The sequence below is a fragment of the mitochondrial genome of Mimulus guttatus, assembly GCF_056151865.1.
Source record: "Mimulus guttatus mitochondrion, complete genome".
Taxonomy (NCBI): Eukaryota; Viridiplantae; Streptophyta; class Magnoliopsida; order Lamiales; family Phrymaceae; genus Erythranthe; species Erythranthe guttata.
Genome location: NC_018041.1, coordinates 160,001 through 184,151, shown reverse-complemented (window position 1 = coordinate 184,151; position 24,151 = coordinate 160,001). Strand labels below are relative to the sequence as shown.

The 24,151-nt window shown below is 45.6% G+C and overlaps 1 protein-coding gene; it reads right to left on the bottom strand.

Moving 5' to 3' along the window:
• Positions 1-13,021: 13,021 nt before the first annotated feature.
• Positions 13,022-16,896, bottom strand: COX2 (cytochrome c oxidase subunit II). One transcript has 2 exons: positions 16,197-16,896; positions 13,022-13,104 (listed from the first exon to the last, which is right to left on the bottom strand). The coding sequence occupies exons 1-2, from the start codon at positions 16,894-16,896 to the stop codon at positions 13,022-13,024; spliced, it is 783 nt and encodes a 260-aa protein (YP_006460161.1).
• Positions 16,897-24,151: the final 7,255 nt, after the last annotated feature.

Here is a 24,151-nt window from a genome sequence, read left to right as displayed (position 1 = left end):
AAACTGACCGAAACCCCTGCTTTTGCCAGCATGATAGCAAGCACGGACTGGCAGCAAGGAGTCATGATCAAAGCATCGGTTGCTTCCACTTGTGGCCTTCTTCGACTGCCTTGACACCAACATATCAAGGAATCCCACCTCTTCCACAAGTAGGTGGAGACCTGGAGGGTCGGAAACCCCAACGGGAAACTTTTCACCGCGCCACACGATTCTTTCGCGAAGCGCTCTCTCAGACCTTTCCCCTCCTGCCCCCCGCAAGCAAAGAGGTTTCAAGAAAGCAGGCGACCAAGTGAAAGTGAACAGCTCCAAGCAAATCTTCTAGAGAACCTTCCCTTTTCTTCTCTCTTCTTTCCCTTATCTCCCCGGTCCTCAACCGAATTTTCTCCATTTTGCTCAGTTGCTCCAGCGGTGGCTGGGCAGTGATCTTTGTGGTAGCGGGGGTCTAATTCGGAAGGCTGGCCGGGGTTGTGTCCTTCTGAGCGGACGAGGTCGGCTCGGTGACCGAGGGCTTGCGTATTAGTTGGGTTTGCTTCTACCGAGGCAATGTTCAGGAAATTGGGCTTCCTTTTGAGAAGTTTTGAATATTTCTTTGGTCACTTTCTTTGTGCAAGTAATCTGATTTTGCTTCGAGCACAGGGCTTCACAAGTCAAGTAATGGATCCCATTACTGTAGGGCTTCCCGCCCAAATGCTCCAATAGAGCTCTTCCCGATAAAACCTAGTGAAAACTTTTTTGATAGGTTGGTTGGAATGGGGGGGTTGCTCCTATCTTGACTCGATGCTTGGTCACTAGCAGACTTGTCCCTCCGCGGATTCGTAGACCCACTAAAGTCAAGGTAGGTCAAAGAAAGGACTATCTCCGGTGGATCTTCTAACTTCAGTCTGTGGTCGTAGAGAAGGTAAATAGCCTCATTTCGAGGCTGGGGAGAAAGGAGAAGCGGCAGTGTCGGTAAAGCCGCAAGTCCTAATCGTAGCACATAGGCCGTTGAAGAAATTCGGTAAGCCTTGGTAAGCCCCCTTGTACGGGGGTTGGGCGGAAAGCATTTATCGTATAGTAGTCATAGTTATACCCCTCGTTCCTACTTGAGTCGGCTAGTCCCGTCCCGGGAAGCTAAGAACCGTCATAGCCCAAAGGTGCGAATTCCAAAATGTCTTCAAAGAAAGAAGACTAGGGCGCATGGGACTCTCAATAACGGGGAATAAAGACTCAGAGTGGTTCTCTGTCTGTGCCCCTTTTTCCAGCCATGTAGGTTTTCTTGAAGCAACAAGCCCTCACCCCCTTTCAGCCTATTGGACCTAGCAAGGAAAGCAAAAAACTCAAGACTGAAGCTTTGACTCGCTCTTTATGGAGGAGTGAAAGGCATAACGAGTGGAATTCCCTTCAACTAGTAACAAAAAAACGGAGGGCAATTAGTGGAAAGAACGAAAGCCTGGCAAAACTTCTTTGACTACATAGGGTTCACCCCAATTGGGCTTGAACTTTCCTCTAGGATCCTGGGGAGGAGCCCGATTATCTTTTAACACCAGATCCCCTGCACATGTCTGATCTTTACCTTGGAAGGCTTTGGCAATCCTTTTTTGATAACCCTTGGTGGAGTGCCTTCAGCCTCTGTTCTTCTATCAGATTCAGTTGCTCAAACCTGCCCCTTGTCCATTCTGCTTCCGGTATTTCAGATTCCAGGGCGACCCTAAGGGATGGAACTTCCAATTCAACAGGTAGCACTGCTTCCATCCCATAAATAAGGGAGTATGGAGTAGCGCCGGTGGAAGTCCGAATGGAGGTCCGATACCTCCACAGGGCCAGTGGCCACTCTTCGGGCCAATCTCGATATGTGTCTGTCATCTTCAGCAGGATCTGACCTATGTTTTGTTTTTTTTCTTTGCTGCCTCCACTGCTCCATTGGTCTGAGGCCTGTACGGCGAGGATTTGTGCTGTTGTATCTGATACCGAATGCACAGCTGCTCAACTTCTTTTTTTTTTGAAATGAGATCCCAGATCTGAAATTAGCTCGTGTGGTACTCCATATCTGCAGATTCTGTTTTATTTAATGAACTTGGCCACTTTAGTCGATGTCAGTGTTCGATAAGATGCCGCTTCCACCCATTTGGTAAAGTAATCAATTGCCACTAAGATGTATTCGTGTCCATTTGTGGGGTGTCACCTTTCCGATGATGTCAATTCCCCATGTGCAAAATGGCCATGGAGAGGTAAGATTGTGAAGTAAGGCCGGAGGCACATGAATCAAGTTTGCATGAATCTGACACTTGTGGCACTTTTTAACGTACTGATGGCAATCGTTCTCCATTGTTATCCAGTAAAAGCCTAGCCTCATGATCTTTTGGCCAAGATTCTCCCATTCATGTGGGGACCACAGACCTCATTGTGGGCATCTTCCCGAATCTTTTCTTTCCTCTTTCACACATAAAATCAAAGTAGAATCCCATCGTAGGAGCTTTTATAGAGATCGCCCCCACACACAACGAATTACATTGCCAACCTCCTGATTGTCTTCAACTAATTTTCCGTTCATGTTCGGGATACGTTTGGTGTTCAATATATTCCCTGATGTCAGTAACCCATGGTTTACCATCGGGTGCTCTTTCAATGGCCCAAATATCACTATTGAACATGCCGGGAGTAAACAACACCGATTTAATCGTAAGTTGCATCCTTCTTCTGCCATTGGGAATGGAACATCTCTCAACTTGTAAGTGGTAGAAATGTTGGACTTGGACAAGATATTCTTCACTTGGACAGGAGATGCAGCGCGCTTAGCGTCGGAAAGATCCCTCTACATGGGTGTGCTATAAAACTAGGAGAAGAACAGAACTAAACGGATCAATTCCTTTGACCGGTCGTTTCGAGCTTCCAGTTATTCTGGATTGCTAACGTGGTTAGATGACGCCGATGGAAGGAACCGCTGGAGATTCATCCAACTTCGATCCCCTAAAGGCAAGTGCGTAGGCTATGGAATCCCAAATAGAGCTCCTTCGGCTCTAAACAGCTACTGTGCTTATTTGGTCTATCAGCTACTCGGCCAGCTACTGACCTAATTGGGAGCTTTTCAGTCAAGGTCGTCGGATTTTTAGGTCCTTTCGCAAGGGTCCAGATCATTCCATTGGGGAGAAAGCAGGAGTCATCCATATATAGTATAGATGAATAGTACCAGTGGCGTCTAGGATGAAGACTTCTGCTTTAGGTGATTTGGGTGCAGATGCGTCTTCGGATTCGGCTTTTGCTGATACTTATCTTTCTCTAGTGGCAGCTGCTTCTTCAGATTCGGCATCTGAAAGAGTTGAAGTTGAACAGGCGCACTCACTGAAGGAAGCCTTCCGACCCGGACCGGAAGAGGCCTATTCCGCTGGTTCGGATTGGGATTCCGCTGGTTCGGATTGGGAAAGAGCAGCCCCCCTAGACTCTGGTTCTTAGGAATGATTCATCCCTATGCTATGTATGATTCATCGGATTATTCTTATGCGTCTTCGGTGGGTGATTTCACTTTTTCGGCGTCTGAAACAATGTACTCGCATGCTTACTTATCTATTCCCATCCACCACCCTTCTCGGAATTTGAGAAACTACTCAGCCAGGAAAAAGAAAGCTGCTACTGGAAAACAACTCCCCCTATCCTTTAAAGCCTTGTTCTGGTTCTATACCAGACAAGACCCCTTGCCGTCGGACTTGCCTTTTAGTCATCGACTACTTCTGTATATTTGAAAGAATCTTATTCTTCAGGCTTCAAAATTCACCGTCCAATCCTTTCTCGCCGTAAGGAAATCGAATCGATTTTGAGGCATTCTGACCATCTCTGCTATTCTCCCCTTTAAGTAAGGATTGATAGGTCTCCCGCCTACCAGCCACCACTCAAAGGATAACAAGAGATCCGGAACGAAAAGTCAATCAAAAGTCTCTGACAACTTTGACTAAGGTGGTTTACTTGCTTATTTGTTAGAGAGAAGAGGTGTGTATGGATGGAACTAAGAGCTTAGGGGGAAGAGGTAGGACTAGACAAAGAAGCCAGCCATTAGCCCTATGTAAACTGGAATATGGAAGTGGAACTCAATCTAGTCTGCTCTGCTCTCATCCAGCAAGCTCTCTAAGACTAACTAGCACTAACCTCTCTTTAGCCTATCTGTCCTCTTCGCAAGAATGTACACCAAAAGGTATCTGAGAGGGGCATAGTATGTAATATATAAAGATGGTGTGGGACAAGTTAGAGGCACTTTGGTATGATACAACCCCAACAGAGTAGCTCGACAGTTCGTATTTTTTCAAGGTTCTGCAAACTTTCCAATTGCCTGAAAAGTGAAAAGAGATTCGGAATCTTCCTGAAGTAGGCTTTTTTTTATGGTTTGGCAGCAGAACGGATGGCCTTCAAGGCTACTGCTACTGGCGAGCATACAGAAAAGAATAAGACAGGCAAGATCTCACTCTTCGTGCTGGGGGCGGTTTCACGCTCTTGTATTCATTACTTCCGCGATGTTGACTATTCTTTCTTTAAGGAAGTAAGAATGGCTTACTATACCAGATTATTTATTTAAGCCTTCCCTCTTTTCGTCGTCTCCACCCTAGTCGGATTCCGCCTACCCATCGGTGCCTGGGTCCACGGGCCGAAAGCCCCTTTCGAAAAGTGACTTAAGGAAAGGTTTAGGCAATGACGCTACGAGTCTTGGCTTGTGTACTTTCATTTGGGTATTGAACAGTGGGACGGAGCGGGGCGCCCTTGGCTTTCCTTCTTAGCGGATACCATGCGGATTGACGGATGAAGCTTCTGCGTCTAATAATAGGGTACACTCGCCAGGAGCCTTCTCCTCCTATTCGCGAGAAAAGCATGCCATAATCTCTTAGGGAATAGTTGGGAGTACATCCTCTTCTATTTTATTGTTTAGGAATGGCACGAGGCATACTCTTCATATCGAGTACAATGTTCCTGGAGAGACGGCCTTGAATACATCCCTGAAAGTGGCTATAACTCGCTCCTCCTTTAGCTCCCCGAGGTTAGTTTGAATTGAAAAGGTGGGTGCAAAGGCGTGCTTTGACTCAAGGCGACACTTCTCTCCATCCAGGATTTGCAGGAGTCTCTTTTCTTTCTCTGGGAAACCCGTAGGCTTTCCGGGAAGGGGGTCCCTACAAATTGCAAAAAACAGTGGTGGAGCGCCCACTTTCGGGGATCCGGGCAACCAGCCCAATATGATCTGCCTAAGCACTAAGAGAGACATCATGTGCGGGAGTGAACAACCTCTTACCAGATGGTTGTTCGCTACAGGCTAGGGATTACCCCTAATTTATCCTCTAGGTTAGAGAACTACTCTTCTCCTTACTCTTATAGGTAGGCCCCGACTATTTCAAGAAAGACAGTTAACATCCCCCACATTGAGCTTCAATTCTCCAACACCTGTCTCCAATGCTACACGTTCCGCTGACTTGGACCTCTTCTTAGGTTGATCGTCAGATGGCCTTGGGTCAGTAACCTTTGAGGATGCCATGGCTCTAAGCACAACCTCGCTCTGATACCAGTTGTCACGGACTTCTAGCTTGCCTAGCTAACTTGCCCGCGTGGCACTTGTGCAATGGACCTCTCTCCTACACAAGTCAGCCTTGCTCACTCACCCCTCTCTTGAGTAGAGCCCTCAAGCCTATCTAATACAGAAGAGAAGGAAGTTAGACGACATTAGAAGGTTGTATTTATTGGTTTTTTCAGCTATTGGTTGATTTTTGTCTATTAGGGCTTAGTTGCTAAGCGGCTGTCAGTGCAGGTGAACCGAACTCGTATGGCTAGTATGTATTGTTTCCGTCAGTAGTCTGCGTGCGAGATAGAGTACTGTCAGGGGTTCGCGAAGTCTATTAGTTGCTTGCTTTCATTTTGAGTCTTTCCCGCATGCGTGACAACCATTCTCTCTTTTCCATATTGGTAGCTCCCCCGATATTGGTTCTCGCGGCGAAGGATCGTCCTGTAACTACCAGGGGTTTACTTGTCTCTTTTTCCTTTGCTGGAGGTCTTACTAGCCTTCCCTCCCGACTCAGATTTTGAGTTACCTGTCTATCAGGGAAATTCCCCAGTATTGCTAGTGTTCTACCTTTCTTTATCTAGTTTTAGGGCGGGTCTTCCCCGCAAGCTGTTCACCCATTAGTTCATTTGCTCGCCCGAAGCCTTAGCATGGTTCTTAGTAGGATTGACCCACCCTTAGCAGGGTACCAAAGAACATGAGTATTCGCAAGTCTTTGGCAGCTAGGGTTGCAATTGGCTAGTAGGGTTTAGTATCTAATAGGCTGGCTAATGTTGGGAATCCACCCATCTTGTCAGTAGAGTCAATCGCTCTTCTTCCTTTCCATGAGTCTTAAGTAAGAAAAGAACCATTAGTTGGTCGCTGGTCTTATGGTAATGGTGACTATCTGCTTCGTTTCCAATGCGTAGTAGTTCTCAAGTGTAGGAGGTGCTTTTAGCTTTGGAAAGAGTACGCGTGCCCGTATAGGTGGCGTGCCAGTATAGTTGTCTTTCTGGTAATAGTTTTAGTTGCAGTTATGCTCCGTGGTGACAAAATGGTTTTCCTTTGAGTTGATGGTATGGGTGCAGGTACGGGTATTGGAAGTGTTAATAGTTTGATGATTTGCTAGATCTATTCTTCCTATACCTAATTCTCTAGTCATAGATGTATTGTTGCGAATGCGCCTCAGTCTCCAGTGTTTTAGGAAGTGAGCGAAGTTCCCAATGTGATAGGAATAATAGCTTTCGCCCTAAGGCTTCATGAGAGCCTGAAAACTGGGGTTTGGTTCATGACTGATTTTTTTCTTTTTCCTTTCGGGCAGGATCGGATAAAGAAAGGAGCTAAAGAATGAAATATTCATCAAAGTAGTCCTTACATCCCTCCGCAAGCATAAGTAGAGTCTCTGACTTCAATAGCCAGTCTTGTACTAATAGATTGCACAGTGCCCAGTCCTCTAAGATCTATTGACTGAGTAGTCTATAACTTCCGTATTCTCCTTCCTTGACTTCCCTTCCATTCAGCTCTCTAACTAAAGGAATTAATATCCTTAGAGTCCTTAAGCAGAGGAAAAAGGCATAGCTTCATTGAATCCTGTGGGACTACGATTTCTCTTTCTTTTGGAGTTAAAACAGTAATGGAAATGACTCATTTCACGGATAATGCTTACCGAGGAAAAAGAAACTTTAGCATTACTACTACCAGAAGAGTTCAGCCTTACCCAGTTCTTTCTATTTCTCCCTTATTCGGAGAGAATCGGAGCTATTTAACACAGGAACGTAAGCCAACTCAACTCCCAACTCTCATTAGCGAAGCGTTAGTAGCAATCTTTCTATCAATGACTTTCCTTGCCATCTTGATTGCCGCTCCGCACCTTACCTTTCTTTCCGGAAAAGAATTGAACCCTCACTCATCCCTTCTCCCCTTCCTCCAACTCATACTATTGATTTAGGAAAGAAAGGCTCCAATGCGCTTACACCAGTAGTCCCGACATCAGCCCAGCTACGCTACTTGACCATGGTATCAACCGATGGGAATTTATTAGTTGTCGGTCGGAGTGCGGGAAGAGAGACCTTATTTACTATACGAAAGCCTATCACCTGGATATGGTACTCTTCAAAGGTCTTTCACTCCCTCTATCTATAGGCTCAAAGCCCAATCCTTTCATTCGATTCCAAATCGAACCGTAAATAATTGTTTAGCAAAAGAAGGATTGCGTGCAACAGAATGGCAACATTTATCTTTTCAAACATCTAACCTCGCGGAATGACTCCATTCTCTCCTTTTGTTTGTGGTCGAGGGTAAACCCCTCTTTGACTTTTCCCTTTGGATCATTTACACCTTCTTTAGACCATTGGTGCGGATCGCTACTTATGCGACAAGTCATTTATTTAGTGAAAGTTCTCTCTGTCACTTCCTTTTTCTCTTGCTCGGGCTATTGCCCTATTTAAAAGGTTCCAAAGCTCTTCTTCTCTCCCTGAGCTCTGATTCCAACAACTGGTGATATTCCCTTAACAGCTGATACGATCACACCAAGAAAGACTGGAGCCGCCAAGGCTAAGGAGTCAAGCAGTCAATCCACTAATTTAGGCACTCATAGCTATTCACTCACCAAGAACAGCGGCAAGAGTTCCAGCTTCTACGGGACTAGTACCGGTTACGAGAACAAGGGATATTATAACTTGCTAACACTGGGTTTTCAACCGCGGTTAGGGATTTAGGGATAAGGGATAGAAGACCAAGAGTGACTACTGTCACACCGGTTATTGCATCAAGCACCGGTAATTCACCAAAAGCAAGAGGAAAAATCAAATTGATAGAGTCAGATTCATGTGCAGCCTTTCTCTTTCCTTTCCGGTTAGACCAAGGAACCGAACCGGCGTCCTCTAGGTGTACAAACTAGACTCTCGCTCTAAGGACATACTACAGAAAAGAGGCAAGCGTTCTAACTGATGTTATTTCCCCGTCAAGGACTTTATGGCATGCTTCCAACGACTCAATTACCTGAAGACCTTCGAGGCAATGGGGAATACGATCGCTTTCTCCGGCACTGTCTATTGGTGCTGGAACGTTAACTAGCTATAGAAAAACTCTCTTTACAGGGCCCTACTTTCTATCTCACACTCGGGAAAGAAAGACTCTTTGGCACTTGCTTACGAAGTAGCTTATCTAAGAAAACTGTTGGAGCTACTTGAACTCTCAAGGGACTGAGAAAACAAGGCTTTACTATAGCTATAGGCATCTGGAAGAAAGGCGGGATTTCCAGCAAGCATTCAACATCCCTCTACGAGTTTCCTCATTCCTGTGGTTGTTCTCTTCTGTTCTGAGAGAGAGAAGGCTGGCAAAAAAGGATAAATAGAATCAAAAACAAAACTAGGGGGCAGGTTGTATCAATTAACCTTTCGAAATAGAATGTCTTCTTTGCAGGAAGAAAGCGCAGTGGGACTTTCGGATTGGTTCTTTCATCAATAGAAGGCATCAGTATAAGGAATATGACCAGTTAGTTAGATATGTGGCGTCTGTCTCTGGGATAAAATGACCGTATACTGTCCCTCTTGGGACAGCTACTCTATAAAGAAGAGTAATCAGGATTGGCAAGAGAGATTTCATTAACGGAAAGGAACTGCCTTAATCCACGAACAGGAGTTTGAATACTAGTTGGAGGATGCATCTTATATATCTAGATTACCAGTGAAAAACTACCCATTCTGAATGGGTAAGCAATCTATCTCCATACCTAGATGGGAAGATCTATCTTAGCTGATCCCTGGCTGTTCGTTGGCTTCCAGCATATAGATATAGAGTTGTCGAGCGATTGAGCGAGTCAGCAAGCGAGTGAAATACCTGGAAACGAGTGAACAAACGAGCATCTAAGCGAGCATAGGAGAGGATAGCGGCTTTCTGCGTCTATATGAACAAAGGTACCCTAGGCGCTAGGTATGATATAGATCAGTTCTGGGCGCAGTTTGTCGAAAATGGGGCTACCCTCCCGACAAGAACACCTACGCATTAGCCAGAAAAAAACGGGGAACAGGAGAAGCTACAATAGCGAACTGCTTCGCCCCTCTACAGATTATTTAGGTGTACCCCTCAGAAGATGAATCAGGCGAAGGAGCGAAATGAATAGCAACAATAGCAGGAGCTGCTGTTTGGAAATATGGAATACCATAAGAATAGAGCTAAGCATTCAATGCCGGATAAGCATGCTAAGTCGGTAAGCCAAGCCCAACCCGTAGCAGATTTCCTATCTCTTTTTGCTAGAACTAGAAGGAGCTTTGACATCGGCAATGACTTCACTCGCTTTTGGAGGTGGAGGGAAGAACTTAGCCTTTCAAAGAAAAGGCTAGGCGGATGTAGACCAAAACTACATAGCCGACCGGAAAAGATATCTGATCGAGCACTTGAAAGAGGCCAATCCAATATTTGAGATTACGTAACTAAGAGCTCTTATTCCGCAGCCTTTAGCACATAATGGAATGGAGTGAGTTCGAAAGGCGTAGCGGGGGCTTATTCGCGAGATCAATTGAAAGAAAGTTGACCTGCATACGACTAAGAAGAAATGGACTACTCTACGTCAATGAGAAGCCTAAAGATGTCGAGTCACTAGGTTTTAGTGATAAATGAGAAAGAAAAAGGGGCGCAGCGGTAGGAAGACGTCAGAGACTGAGATTGAAGATTAAGAGGCATAGATCACAAACACTTTCTTTCTCTCTTAGGCGAATCAGCTGCTCCTGCTTTTCGCATTTATAAATTCGATCAAAAAAAAAGCTTGCGAACAATTGAATTCTGGGACCGATCTCAGCCTTTATTTTATATAGGGGGAATTGCGAGAGAAGAACCCCCTATAAGGGTCGTAGCTATTAGTTAGTGGGTGCTTTATCAGCTGCCTTTATACCAATATGGGGCCTCTTCATGCAACTTCTTCACCAGCTTCGCACCCTAGTCTCCTATTCATTTTGGCTACGATGCATCTCGAGATGTTTACATACGATAAACGAAAGTGTCTTTACCTACACGATTCGAACCAGTTTTCCAATTTCGATTTGGAGTTGTTGGCCAAATACTCTTTTCGCAGTCTCACGGATGAACCTCTTTCCCGAATGCGACACTCATCTCATTTGCTTTCGCAGGATAAACTAGTACCCCAGATACAATTGCTTTAGCTGGTTGAACAAGTGAATGGACCAAGTTTTGCCAATGAGGCTTCTGACCAGGGTTCGGAATTGAGAACGTCGACTTGCTGCATTCGTACCATCGGGCAAAGCCCAAACTCAAAGAGCTGTGGGGCTAGGTCGGGGTACGAAGTGACTCGCCTAAGAAATAAGCGGGAGAGGAATGCGTCGTTGTCTCAGGCTTTTAGCGATGCGAACTAGTAGAGAACCGCTGGTCAATTACATCGAGCCAAAGAGAGTTGGAAAAAAAAAGAACCTGTGGACTTTTGGCTTCCCTGTCTGATCTTACCTCCTGCTACGACAGAGCTTCTCCTCTTTTCGAGTTCTTTCATGGCTTTGAAAGACCCTTGCATTCGCATCATTTATTAGCTTAGCTGCTGCCCTTCCCGGCGCAAGAACAGCTTCACCCGAAGAAAGAGGCTTTCCCGATAGAGAGAGGTTAGGGGGTGGTAAGACATATTATAGCAATGTCCCTTTGTTAGCTCGGCAAGAGTGAATTCTTTTATGAAGACTAGCTTTCCAACGGGCAAAGGGTACCATTCATTCCTAACATTCCGGTTGTTGGTCAATAGTGACAGTAGCCAAACCAATTCCTTTTCTTCAGAAAGCCAGTCTGTCTTATATATAGTTGCAAGCCGCTTTCAAGCAAGTGCACCTTAGAGAATCCGACTAAAAAGCCTAAATTAGCGAATTCACCTCCGTCCCCCGCCCTTTTAGCTTTCAATGTATCCCTGGATTTCACGCCAGATCTGACTTCGAGGGTTTCCGACTCTCTGAGCTGAGTAGTCGTCTTATTCAGATGAGCTTGCAGGGCCTTTTCTGAGTTTACCCATCTCATCGGCCATAAATGGTTATGTCTTCCCTAGCCGCTGGTTGATTTCTGCCCACTTCTCATATTGCTTGATTGATATACCGCCGGAGTTTCCGAACCTTGCTCTTTCTCCAGCCTTTTTCCCGATCCTCCATTCAAGCTCAGTCATACTCGCTTTCTTTTTGAATTTCGTACCGAGTTTATTCTTTTGCACGGATATCCTCTGCTCCGTATGGGCCATATACTGACGGTGTCATAAATTCCTACGTTGATCGTGCCAGGTAGGATATTCCTCAGTAGTCCCTCCAGTGCAGTTCCCAGGGGCTGGGCTATCCGGTGTGTCTGCTTCCACGCCTTGGCCACCTCTTTGACTCGTTCTACGGCTCCCTCCTCTTCGTAAGAGAACTCCAACTGACTCAACCCATGGGTCATAGGAATGAACTGTTTTGACCCGATCTGTCTCCTGGTGCATAGTTAATGCATCCCAAGGTCCTAACAGGGGAACCCCAGGGTAATCACCACACGGAGCCATCAAAGTGCTAGCTCTTTCTCCTATTGGGATCGGAGCAAGAGTGGAAGAAAGCTTTCCTTTTGCCTTCGAGCCCACGGAGCGGTAATTCCCTGCATTTTGAGTTTGACTTTTAGCTATTGAAAGTGCCCCATAAACCATCGAGTTATAATTGCCTTATACCCTCCCTTCTTCTCTTACAGGCGATTTGAGTTCTCTTGCGGTAGCCGGTGTCGGCTAGCAAGTTTCGGTAACAGAAAAGAGAACTGGTATGGCTCCGTCTGAGGATCGGTTATTGCGTAGGTAGTGAAACGACCAATCGACGGTCCTACCCTCATTCCAGCGAGTAGCGACTGATTGGAGCTCCGTTAAGGCAGGTCATGGCGATCCCATTGGAGGTAAAGCACCTTAAGACCTTTCCTGTCCTGTCCTTGAGGAACTGGTTAAAGAACTTTGGCATCGACTTAAGCTTCAACTTAGGCACCTTCTTTAGCTTGAACTTCGACTTCAGCCTCGGCATCGTTCTCTCTTTCTTATTCTTCATCCGAATCCTCTTTCTTCCTCCTTGGAGCTCCCGAACCGGATGGAATTCTCTGTCTTAGAATGACGATGTTCTCAACACCTTTGCATCATGTATGGGTACTCCGGTTTTAATAGATAGAAAGTCTCACTACCCGTGGGCGCTTTTCTAAGGGGCGTATAGGGCTATAAGTAGGCCGTTTGCTATTGCTAGTTGGGCTGCTCACCTTTATACGGCTTGGCTTCGCTATCGCTCCTATGTAGTGGTCGACCTAAAAAGTGGTATTCCTGCCATACCAGAATGCCTATTATCTAGTGCTAGAAGCTTTGCCAGAAGCAAGCAAGATGAGGGTGCTCTGCTTCGTAGACAAGGCTCGTTCCGTACTTGACTTACGAGCTCGTGTAGTACTCGCCCCTATCTCTAAAGGGGCTTATGCACTCCACTCGCTGTCTACTAAACGAGCGTTGGAGCGAGCGAGCGAAGCCTTCCATTTAGTGGCTTCCCCCTCACCCTACTCTTTTCTTTTCGCTTAAGCTCCCCCGGTTTGGGGGATTAATTGATTGGATACCCAAGAACCATAATCTTTCCTAGGAACAGCTTCTACGACGATAGATAGGGGTCAGGTTTGTTTGGCATCTATGCCCCCTGCCCTCCAAACAGTATGGGAGCCTTTCAGCTCGTACTGCTCACACACCTAGATCTTCACGGCACCTCCTCTACCATAGTGTAAGCTGGGAGCAGCTCCGAAAAGCGAGGCTTACAACAAAATTCGCTTTCAACAACGTCAACAACACCACGAAAAAAGTCCACTATGGTTGCCCACTGATCTGATCATAGGTGAAATCCAATCCCTTCGCTTCGCGCCTTTGTTTTCTTTGGGCTTAGTTACGGCCATTCTCCTTTGAACAAGAGTGTGATCTCCCCTGGTATTCTCCGAGAGCTTAGACGCCACCGGGCTTATTCCTAAAATAAGATATTCGAATTCTATACTATAGCAAGCACCGTCTTCTTCTTCGCTTAGTGAGTTGCCTCTCTCCTCGGGTGACTGAACTCGCTTTTAAGCAATCAGAGTAGGGATCTCTCTTCGATGAGTCAGACTAGGCTATGATTCCCAGATAGGAAGAAAGAGCATTCGCCACTTCAAGCTAGTCACTAGAACTCCCTCCTTACTTAGATCTTCGTGACCCAGGGGAGAAGCTTGGCTTATTGAACTCCTCACTCATTTGCCCTAATCCCCGTATTCCTTTTCTTCTTCTACCGTTCGTGCCAAGGAAAGCTTTCAGGCAGTCCAATAGCACCGGATTCTTCCTTCACCCCTGAAAGGGATTCGTGAACAACTGCAGCGGAGATTCCACAAAGACTAGCTTACGCTCTACCATATAAAGAAGGGAAATTCCACCCCGGAAACAATTTGATCAAGAGTGAACAGCTGAGAGTAATGGCATACTTCACTTTATCCCTTTATTAGGATTGAGACCCTGGGGTGACTGAATTCGCTTTCGAGCTAACTGTAGCGGATGAAATGGCAGCAGAGTCGTGAACAGGAAAAGCTTCGTTCTTTGTTGTTGTAGCTGGGTAGCCTCCGATATGGCTAGGCTATTAAGTCAGAGATGGGCCTTGAGACGGGATCAACTACAATTGGCCTATCGCTTCTGTAGACTATTCCTGGTGAGTTGCCTACCCGAGCCCGAACTCGCTTAAGGGAAAAAGAGCAAGCAACTGAAGACATCACATCGCTTTCTTCCTCCAAGACTATGCTACCATTAACTTAACATGCTAGCACGCCTAGCAACTTTCTTTCGAAAAGACTAATCAGCCTTTCGCTCGTCCCCTAGGAAAGAGAATTCCCATTCCCCGGTCAAAAATACTACTTACTTTGCAGCATATGAAATAGCTGCGCTTATGCCTCCAACATCAATAGCAGCGGAAAAGATCACAGTAGCTGAAACCAAGGGTGAACCGTCGACTCAAGCAAGAACAGCAACCGACTCTCACTAATTGCTGCCCATGTTCATCAATCACGCTAGTCGAACTAGAGCTACAGCCTGCCTTACGATAGGAGAGAGAATTTCCACTGCTCTGTCTTCTCTACGATTGCCGGGTGTTCAAAAAAACTCAAAACTTCATCCCGAGGTGACTTCGCTAGACTTGCTTCTAGTCTGATAGGAAATCAAACTCACAGTCGTAAGAACTGAAGGCCTAAGACCGCTTATTCCTTCTCGAAAGCTGCCCGCGAATGCCCTTCTTACTAGGCTGACAGCAGTGAGGTCGAATCCCAGGGGAAATCCCTTTAGAAAATCGGAGAAAGCCCGGGTGGACCAATGTAGCAGATTATCGGCATCTCAGAAGGACTAAGGCCCTTGTTGGCTACTTTGCTTTTGGTTCTTTCACTCCGAAAGAAGTGAATCTGGAAGTTCCGTCGCTCCCTGGAGAGCTAATTGCAGCAGATTCAATAGCTGCGGGTTCGTGAAAAGAGTCATTTGAGGAATGGAAGAAGAGCTTCTCCTTCCTTTGCTTCTTTTCTTACCGCTACGTGGGGAATTTTATATTCTACGATCCTTGCTTACCTTGCTTTCTCGGGCGATGATTCTTGGCTTGGTTGGCCACTCTGCTATGTTGATGTTGGGTTCCCATCGATCCATTTTTTTCAGAAGAACTCCCCCCCTTTGACTCGCCATGCCACTATATCCATAATGACCGGCGAGTCGGAACATGTACGAATATAACCACGCGGGGCGCCGGACCGGTCTATCGAAGAAAGAGATCATTGAACCTATATTTGCCGTTTGGAACCCTAACCCTTTTTTTGAATTGATAATAATATATAATAAGAATAAGCTCAGGGAGTTGGGAATCGCAAGAATTGAGAAGTCCTCCATTGAATTGAATAGGGTGAGAAAGACAGGTTCGGAAATGGCCGGATTAGCAGGAGGAAGGTTTTTGACTTCTCAATTTTTATTTTGAGGGATCCCTCAAATTGAGGAGGCTTCCCGGACTCGTAACATACGGCTAAAAACAAGACAAGAAGAGGGTCAGCAGTCTCTGCCGTTGCAGGTCCTTCTCCTTCCGCCGAGACGGCCCTCTTTTTTTTGTTTGTTCACCGCGGCACGAAATCATAAAGAAGCTGGAATAACTCAGAAAGAGAGTGGCGCCTAGCCGTTGAGAGCGTCTCTTGTCTTTGTAGAGGAACAGTACGATCTTGGACTGGCCCCCTTCGCATGACCTAGAAAGAAAAAGAAGTCCGTGCTACTATAAGGCCTCTAAACTCCTCCCTCAGGGACACTGTTGCGTTGCCCATGGGGACGGGGTAGCCCCGACTTCCATAGGTCCTTGGTTTGACCTCCTAATGAGAATTGAGGTCCTTGCGCGGGCGTCTCATCCCTAAGACTTGCTTGCTCTGTATGGAGTGTCCCGTGGTTCCTCGAGTGCCAGCCGCAGAGAGGAATGCCATCAACTAGGGCGCTATTGACCACTAACCACTCGCTCGCCGGCCGCTCGGGCTCCGCGTTTCAAGTTCGTTATCCTAACCGTCTCCTCTCCTCCACCGGGAGCCTGGCCCCTTCTTCTATCTTATCTACTGCCTTGCTCCTCGGCTCCATACTGCTCCAGCCGCTCGCTGTAATAGCTTGCTTCTCGGGCGCACCCTGGGGTGGTGCGGCTGAGCCAGAGTGGGCTCAGCAGTCGGCCTATGTTTCCGGGCGCACGCATAAAGGCATGATTAGTTCCACAAATCTCACTGCACTGACCATAGTAAACTCCTTCTCGTTGTACCGAAATAGAGGTCTGATTTAAACGACCAGGTACAGCATCACATTTGACACCTAAGGAAGGTACAGCCCAACTATGAGGTACATCAGCAGGTGTTACAATAATACGTAAATGAGTTTTTTCTGGTACAACCACTCTATTGTCCACTTCTAATAAACGTGATTGACCCAATTCTGGATCATCTTCTGGAATCGTATAACTGTCAAAAGTGAGTGACTGTTCATCGGAACTGTTATAGTCCGAATACTCATAAGTCCAATACCATTGATGTCCAATAGCTTTGATAGTAATGGCTGGATCTACTACTACCTCGTCCATTGAATATAAAAGAGCAAATGATGGTATAGCAATGAACATCAGGATGATAGACGGAAATATGGTCCACAGAATCTCGATAGTAGTTCCATGAACAATTCTTTGCGGGATTGGATTTTTTTGATAGTGGAAGTGCCATAAAGCGCGAACCAAGATCCATGATACGAAAACAAAAATCAGAATCAAAAAGAAAAAGATATCGTGATGTAAGTCTATAATTCCTTGCATCATAGGTGTTGCTGCATCTTGAGATCCTAATTGCCATGGTTCTGCTGCATCACAAGGAGCAATTGTGAGGAATAGACATTCTAGAACAATCATTTTGTGTGGTTGACTTTTGGACTACTCTGCTCCCCCCAAAAAATGAAGAAAGACTTGTCGGAAATGGCCTTGGTTTTTCCAAGAAAGGCATGGGAGTTTTAGGCGTCAGAGATTTCTTCTCTTATGATATTTCTAGTTGGATGAAAAGAGCGCCCGCCTTCTCAACTGTCTTTTCTACATGTTTACCAGGCATTGGCATTGAAGTAGGCAAGGCCAATTGATACGGGGCCGGGACCAAGAAAGAAAGTGCAACTTCTGCAACTGCTGATAGACCTTTTCCCTTAAAGAAGAAATCTTCATTCACTGCAACTAAAACCTCGGGAAAAGTTATCTAGTTAGACCTTCCCGATAAACCTTCTAAGAGGGAAAGTGCTAAGACATGGAAAGAAATCTAGCAATTAGTGCCAACTATCTAGCCCCAACATTATCCCTTGTGCTTTAAATAGAACTTTACCGACCCTTCTCGCCTCTGTCGCCTTATACCAAGAAGGAAACTATTCACTACTCATATGGCTCTCGTAGAACTACTACTGATACGAGTATACTATCAGGTGAACAAGAACTGGGGGGGACCCCCTACTATTGGGAGAAATCCTACACACCTTAGACAGGGTAGGAATAGTCATCTTAAAACTTCAAGCTCTCAAATGGTATATATCCTTATACACTGCCTTATGAAAGTCCCTCCTCACTGCCAGGAGAATTGACTTACCTCCAGACTTTTAGTCCTTTCTCCCTTGACCCAAGATAAGGGGGGACTCCTTTACTTTCTTTTACACAAAAGCTAAACTAAACAATGGAAACAAGGCTAACTCAGTTAGAGCAACTTTAATTGGATTGCTTGGATCGACATCATCGAAAGCAACCCCAACTATATGGTTGACAATTCTCAAGAGAACAGAATGTGCTCAGCTTATGATTGCAACTTCCACTCCTTCTCAATACCCATCCAAAACAGAAGCAGGGGCAGAAGCACTCGACTTAATAGGAGAGGAAAGAGCTGGAGGTGAACTCCCAATAGCGTAAGCAAACTCACTTCCCCAGATAAAGACATCTACTTAGCCTTCCTTATTGCCTCGAATGGACCGCCTTGGAACTACAAAGAAAATAGGATATTTTCCCATATAGGGAAAGTTTGAGTCTTTCATTCCGCCAAAAAAAGCATATTTAAAGTCTTAAGCCAAGGCTTATTTTCAAAATAACAAGTATGAAGAAGCTGAAGCATCAGAATCTGCTGAAAGAAAGGCTGAGAAGGCCCCTAGCCTGGCTTTTAAACCACGTTGAGGAAGCAGTGAGGGATATATGAGGGATATATATGGCTAAATGAATTCCCCTCGTCTGACAAACATAAGAGGGCTCTGATCAAACTCCCGGCCGAAAATGTCTTTCAAAAATCATTGTTACTGTTATAGCATATAGTCGCATGTCATCTCCTACTGCTTAGGATCGTTGTATTAAATACCTGCAAAGTAGAATTCATTCCGCTCCGAAAGAGCCTTGGACAGAAAAGCAAAACGAAGAAGAGGTGGCTTTCCAGGGTTTTAATAAAGGATCTCCAGCAGGGTGTACGTATCCCAGGTGAGCCGGTAGATGAACTCTAGGAGCAGACTTCCAAGCCAACAAAAATAACTAAATATAAGAATATAATAAAACCAAAAGGGGTTAATCCAACAACAACTACTTTGGTCAACACTGACTTTGCTATCTCGCCCACCATCGTGGAAGTAATCACTAGATTTCGAAGTCTTGAGACCATCACCTATCACCTGAACTTGTTGAACTTCTCTTTGCTTTGGAGCTTTTGACTTGGCCTGTTGCACTAGCCTAGCCACCAGGAAGGGAAGGGAGTGCGTTTGGAGGACTTCCTTCAGGGTTGCATTAGGAGTGCCTCTTGCTCCGGTAAGGAGGATGGAAGATCCTTATGCCTGAGAGCCCTTCTTGGGGGAGTTGGGTTTAGAGTTTGAAACTTCTTTCCTCCTCGTTGTATAGGACTCTTCTATTAATCGCCAGGAAGGGAATTCCGCCACTAACCATGAAGGAAGCTTTGAACATTGTATTTCTTGCTGGGCGCTACTTGACCGGTGCAGTGCCATAAATGGCAGTTCCACCGGTAGAGCTGCTCGATAAGCCAAGCCACCCGTCTTCCCTGGCCTCTGCAAGACACTCCAAGTGCAAGACTAGAGAAAGAAGAATGGCTTAAGCCTTCAAAAATGAATCGCTGATCGTAGAATAAGCACTTTCTATTATGCATGCGCTTCTTTCTTCCACATTCTTTCCTTACTCAAGAAAGGAAGGACCTACTCCTATATTATAAAGGGCTATCCGGTAGCTTCCGCCCCTAGCCTTCAACGGAGTTCGCTCGATAACTCTCCTCGCATGTCCTTGGAAGGGGCCGCCTCGCCCCCTCGACATTCCCTATTCCCCGAAAGGCTATGAACTAAGCAGCTTGTGGGAAAGCCTGAAACTAGTTGTTTTGCACCCTTCTTTCTTAGGGACTCATATCCCCTCACCTCATTACTATCTTTGCCCCTCCCAGAACACTTATTAATGAATTGGGCGAAGCGGAAGTCCCAGCCTAACTCATAGCCGACGAACCATATGTTGGGGATTACCCGGACCTGGTAATGTGAGTAGATCCTGCTTAGCCGAAGAGGGAATACTCTGTCTTTACCTCAGCCACTCATAGAAGAGGAAGGGAAGTGAAAACTCTCACTACTTTGTCTGGGGTTCCCTGTTCTGTTAATATGTTATTTCTAGAGGAAGAAGTTACAGATCCTGGGGGGAAGGAAGGCAAGAGAATCTAGAACCAAAGGACTACTTCTCGTGATGAGCTATTTGAAGGAATCTTTCGCTAAGAAGTGACCCTACCGAGAGAAATCGTTATAATATTTCCATGCCGTTAACCCAACATTTCACACCTTTGCCCATGATAGAAGTTTCAAATCATTTCCATGCCAATGCCATCTAAACTTTTCTACCACAGCCAATTGCATGCCAGCTTATTCCAACTCTCCCTCTAGCCACCCTCCGTCCTGGATCAGCGGATTAAGATGCAACTTCTCTTTTGAATGCTTCTTCATATTCGGCACTAAATACTTTTGGAAAGTCACTTCGGGCCGCGGGGTTGGGGCACTTGAGACTGAAAATGAGGCTTCTGATACAAGAGAGATTCCACAAATGAGAAGAGGGTAGTTCGGGTGGGAAATTTTCAAAGAAAGAAGAAAGAAAGAAGCCTTTCGCCAGCTAAAACGGGCCATTCCGCGTCGGTAGTAAGAAGGAGCTGCTTGAGATGAGAGAGTTGGGATTGATGTCACTATGCTTAATGGAATTGGTTTCCTTGGCTCGAGTGAGGCTTGAACCATTGTCGTAAGGTAGTTCCTCGTAAGGCCGACAAAAACAGTCGTTACGCCGACATTGAAGACATAGCCCTAGAAAGAAGAACTCTTCTCCCAGGAGATTCGGTAAAGTCTTCCGTTGACTAGGAAAACTTGCTTTTAGGCATAGCATCTCGATCCGGAATATAGAAGTCTCAAATTTCACTCTGAAAGCACTCTACTAAAGAGCCGTCTAAGGAGCGTAGCGTATTACTATTGGGATAACCAATATAAATATTCCCTCTATCAATTCCTTTTTCATAAGACTGTTTATTACCTACGGCGAGAGGCCCATCTATTCCTTAGAAGAACTAGATCCGCCAGAAAGAATTGAATCCTTTTAGGCATTCGGCAGAGCTAACTGAAAAGAATCAAAAAATGGGATAAAAAAATGGGATAACTGAATGCACTTCTAATTGATATGAACCAAACCCCTTCCCCAGGAGTGAAGTTGCTTTCCTTGGGTCAGATGTGGCATTTCTTCTATAAGATAAGCGGATATTCCTCCAACTTGGGATACCTTTATATATACGCCTTTTTTATATACGCTAGCAAATATGTGCCTTGCCCTCCCGCATCTATTGATTCAATTCCTGCAAACAAGCCCTTCTAGCATCCGATATGGGCATATTAGGTAAATCAGGCTTCGCACCTTGCCTTCCCCCTAGGGATATGATTCAAGCAGCGAGAAATCAATGTATGAATGGGATAAAACCCTAAACCTTGTCGGCCCCTTACGAGGGCGCAGCGTTCTAACTGACTCGAGCTACCTCCTTACCTTTACTGTAATGCTTTCGGGAAGCCTATTCCCGGTTAACACCCCCTTTCAAACACACTCTTATCCACATCTACTTAAGACGATTACGCGCATCTGAGATGAGAAGGATAGAAAGATCTTCCAAATGCGGAATCGAAAACATAGCCTTTCCGCCTGGTTATGGAATAAGATTCCCACCCACATTGAATCTCAAATCTCTCTAATAAATATAGGTAACCGCTTCGCCCCTTCACTGCCAACCTTTATTTTTTCTTTTTTTGCTTTGCTGCACGAAAAGAAGCATCGACTGTGTGCGGAAGGAGAAGTGTTATAAGCCTGTCAATAGGTTCTGTTCTCATTCCTTGCCGCCAGAGGTCCCATTTCCACTGTTACAGAATTAATGGTCAATCAGCCTAGAGGCTTTCTTACTAAGCTTTCAGGTTTCAGGTGCGTAGCGGAAGTCGCTAGACTGCTGGTCTATTGCTAGTGGACTGACAGAGCGAGCTCCAGAAGAAGCCACTTTCGTGCTACTAGCTTACTAAGCTTCTTTCCCTCTATCTCTACGAAAAGTACAAGTCACTCCAGACGCTTTCTCATTAGCTCCTTTTTTTCGTATTATATAAGCATTTCGGATTGGAAACTAATCGTCATACTGGTTGGCCCCGGACGGAGAGGCTTTTCTCTTTCTAGAGGATTTCGTAACAAAGGGCTCCTGAGTGCTAGCCGCCCTCTCGGGCTACACTTATACAGCCAGGCCAAACATACTGTGATTCGCCTAGCTGGGTGATACCTTTTTGAATAGATCCCACCCAGACTTACTAGAATGCCACTTATTTCCTTTAAGGGGTGAGCTAGGCCTTACAACACACAGTGTTGACCGCTCCTTAATTCTGACTTTCGACGGGAACAAGGAACGGTTGTAGCGATCACACCAAGGTCTTCCGTCGGATAGGGGCAGGCATTTTTATCTAAGGGGCTTTACTATCTGCTCTTTCGCCTTCTCTCGGCTCCTAACAGCCTTACAGAATGAAGTCCATATTAATTTAATAAAGGATCAAAGATGAGAGGCTTAAAGCCAGGTTTTCACTTCAGTCTTCAGCCGGACATTGCGGTTGGGTGAAATCCAATCCCTCTGGTCTCTTTCTCACCCGCTTCTTTGTTTTCTTTGTCATCCCACTTTACCAGAGGAGTGGGAGTGGTGACTGTTTGAAGGATAATCTAAATTTCCTTTCTTTCGATCTACTTCCTAAATGTACAGCTGGGAGAGGACTTGTTCTCCATACAGAGCAAACCAGCAAGTCTCGAAGATATGATAACAAGATGCTCGGGCTAAGGTTCCAGGATAACGACTGGCTTTCCGCCTATCCTTTTTAATTTAAAGATTTAAAGAGAGAAGTGCCTCTTTCTCGGTACAGCTTCTTTATCGAGTTGGAGAACCTACCGCTACTGTTGACTTTAGCTGTTTAGCGAGACTATATCTGTCCCTAAATTCCATTCCTATTTTTTTTTTTTTATAGCACCTGAAATTGGCTGAAGTTGACAAGTCAAGAGTCCGGTCCGAACAAAGGCATTAGATGAAAGCTGTTCCATTTAACCATTCAAGGAAGAGATTCGAGTTAGACCATTTAGTAGCACCTTCTGGCTTACAGGAGACCTTCCATGGTTGATATCTTCCGAGACTGTCTGGTTATCCGGGAATGTGAGTCTTTCTTTTATGTGCCAACGCAGGCCTATCACCAAATCTCCACGGCGAAATCCTTTGTTGGAAGGCTGGCTGATTCATGATTTACACCTACCTCTCTCCGCCGCTTCTTAACAGTTGACTGCGAGATTAGCACTTTCTTCGTTACTAACAGATATATCTTTTCTGCGCGAGCTAGTTCAACAGTTCATTCTTGTAAGCCCCTTTGTCAGCCACACTAAGACTTCGGGTCATCATGCACTGACACAATCATTATCTGAGGGCCTATGATCATCCAAAAGCAGTACTTGGCATACTCCTAATAATCAAAAGAAAAATCCAACTTGAGAGAGCTTCAGGATCATCCCAAGGACGGATCATATCATCAAAAGTACCCTGAGTTACCTTCTTGGCTAGTTCAATACACTTAGCCAAGGAACGAAAGGTCAATCTGAACAGCCCGACCGTCTTTCTTCTATATCATTATTCTATGGAAAGAAGATCCGAGGATAGCCGGACCTAGTGAGGGAGACGGGGACCTGTCCAGGCAAGAAGTCTGGAGCTTTCTTATCGCCTCCATACGCCGTCATTAGACAAGACGCACACTGCTTCAGATACAGAGCGAGACCACCCCGACCTTTTGCCCTCCCTCTCAGCCAGTACTTTCCTTTCCGGGGAACCAATCTGATCCGTCTCAAAATAGATCTCCTGGTGGTGACGGGCGATGAACCAGGAACGAAGTCCAATCCATCTTCTGAACCAACGAGTTAATCGGTACATAATGTAATCGATTCATCGGCGAAGAAAAGCCCAACACCTCGATCAAAGCTATCCCCCTGCAGGTCCCGTTCCCAATAGGATCTAATCAGTTGACGAAAACTCATATCTATCTCTCTCGTCTGATCCTGGCGACTCGATTTCTGCAAGCTCACCTATTCCTTTCTCCGTTGTTCCCATCAATGGGTCAATCCCATGCCCCCAACTGTGACTAGTGGTGGCTATTGAACCGAAGAAAGCGAGTCAAGAACATCGATTATTCTGCAGCAAGCTTCCTTTATACCTCTGTCGTCTTTAGCCGGGTTAAGGCCTGCTGAGACAATAGATAGTCAGGCAGGTGGCCTAGCCCTAGCTAAGAGAGATTCTTTAACCACGAAAGCATCAACCATTTAACCGGCTTTTCACTTCTTCCCCATTTCTTACCTACTTCAGTCTCTCTAAGATTCCATGAAATAGCATAAAGCAGAATCTTAATCCTAATCAGACTGACCAAGAGCAATCGCAGCTAAGTCAACTCTATCCATTCTTGTTCCAAGCTAAAAGCTTGAGGTGATGAAATCATTCAACTCGACCACAGAACCCATCTCTGGAACCGAAGCCAAGGCCCAAGTTCAACCTTCACCACGTGAACGCTCTACAAGCTAGTCTCGGTTGGTTTGGCCTTTC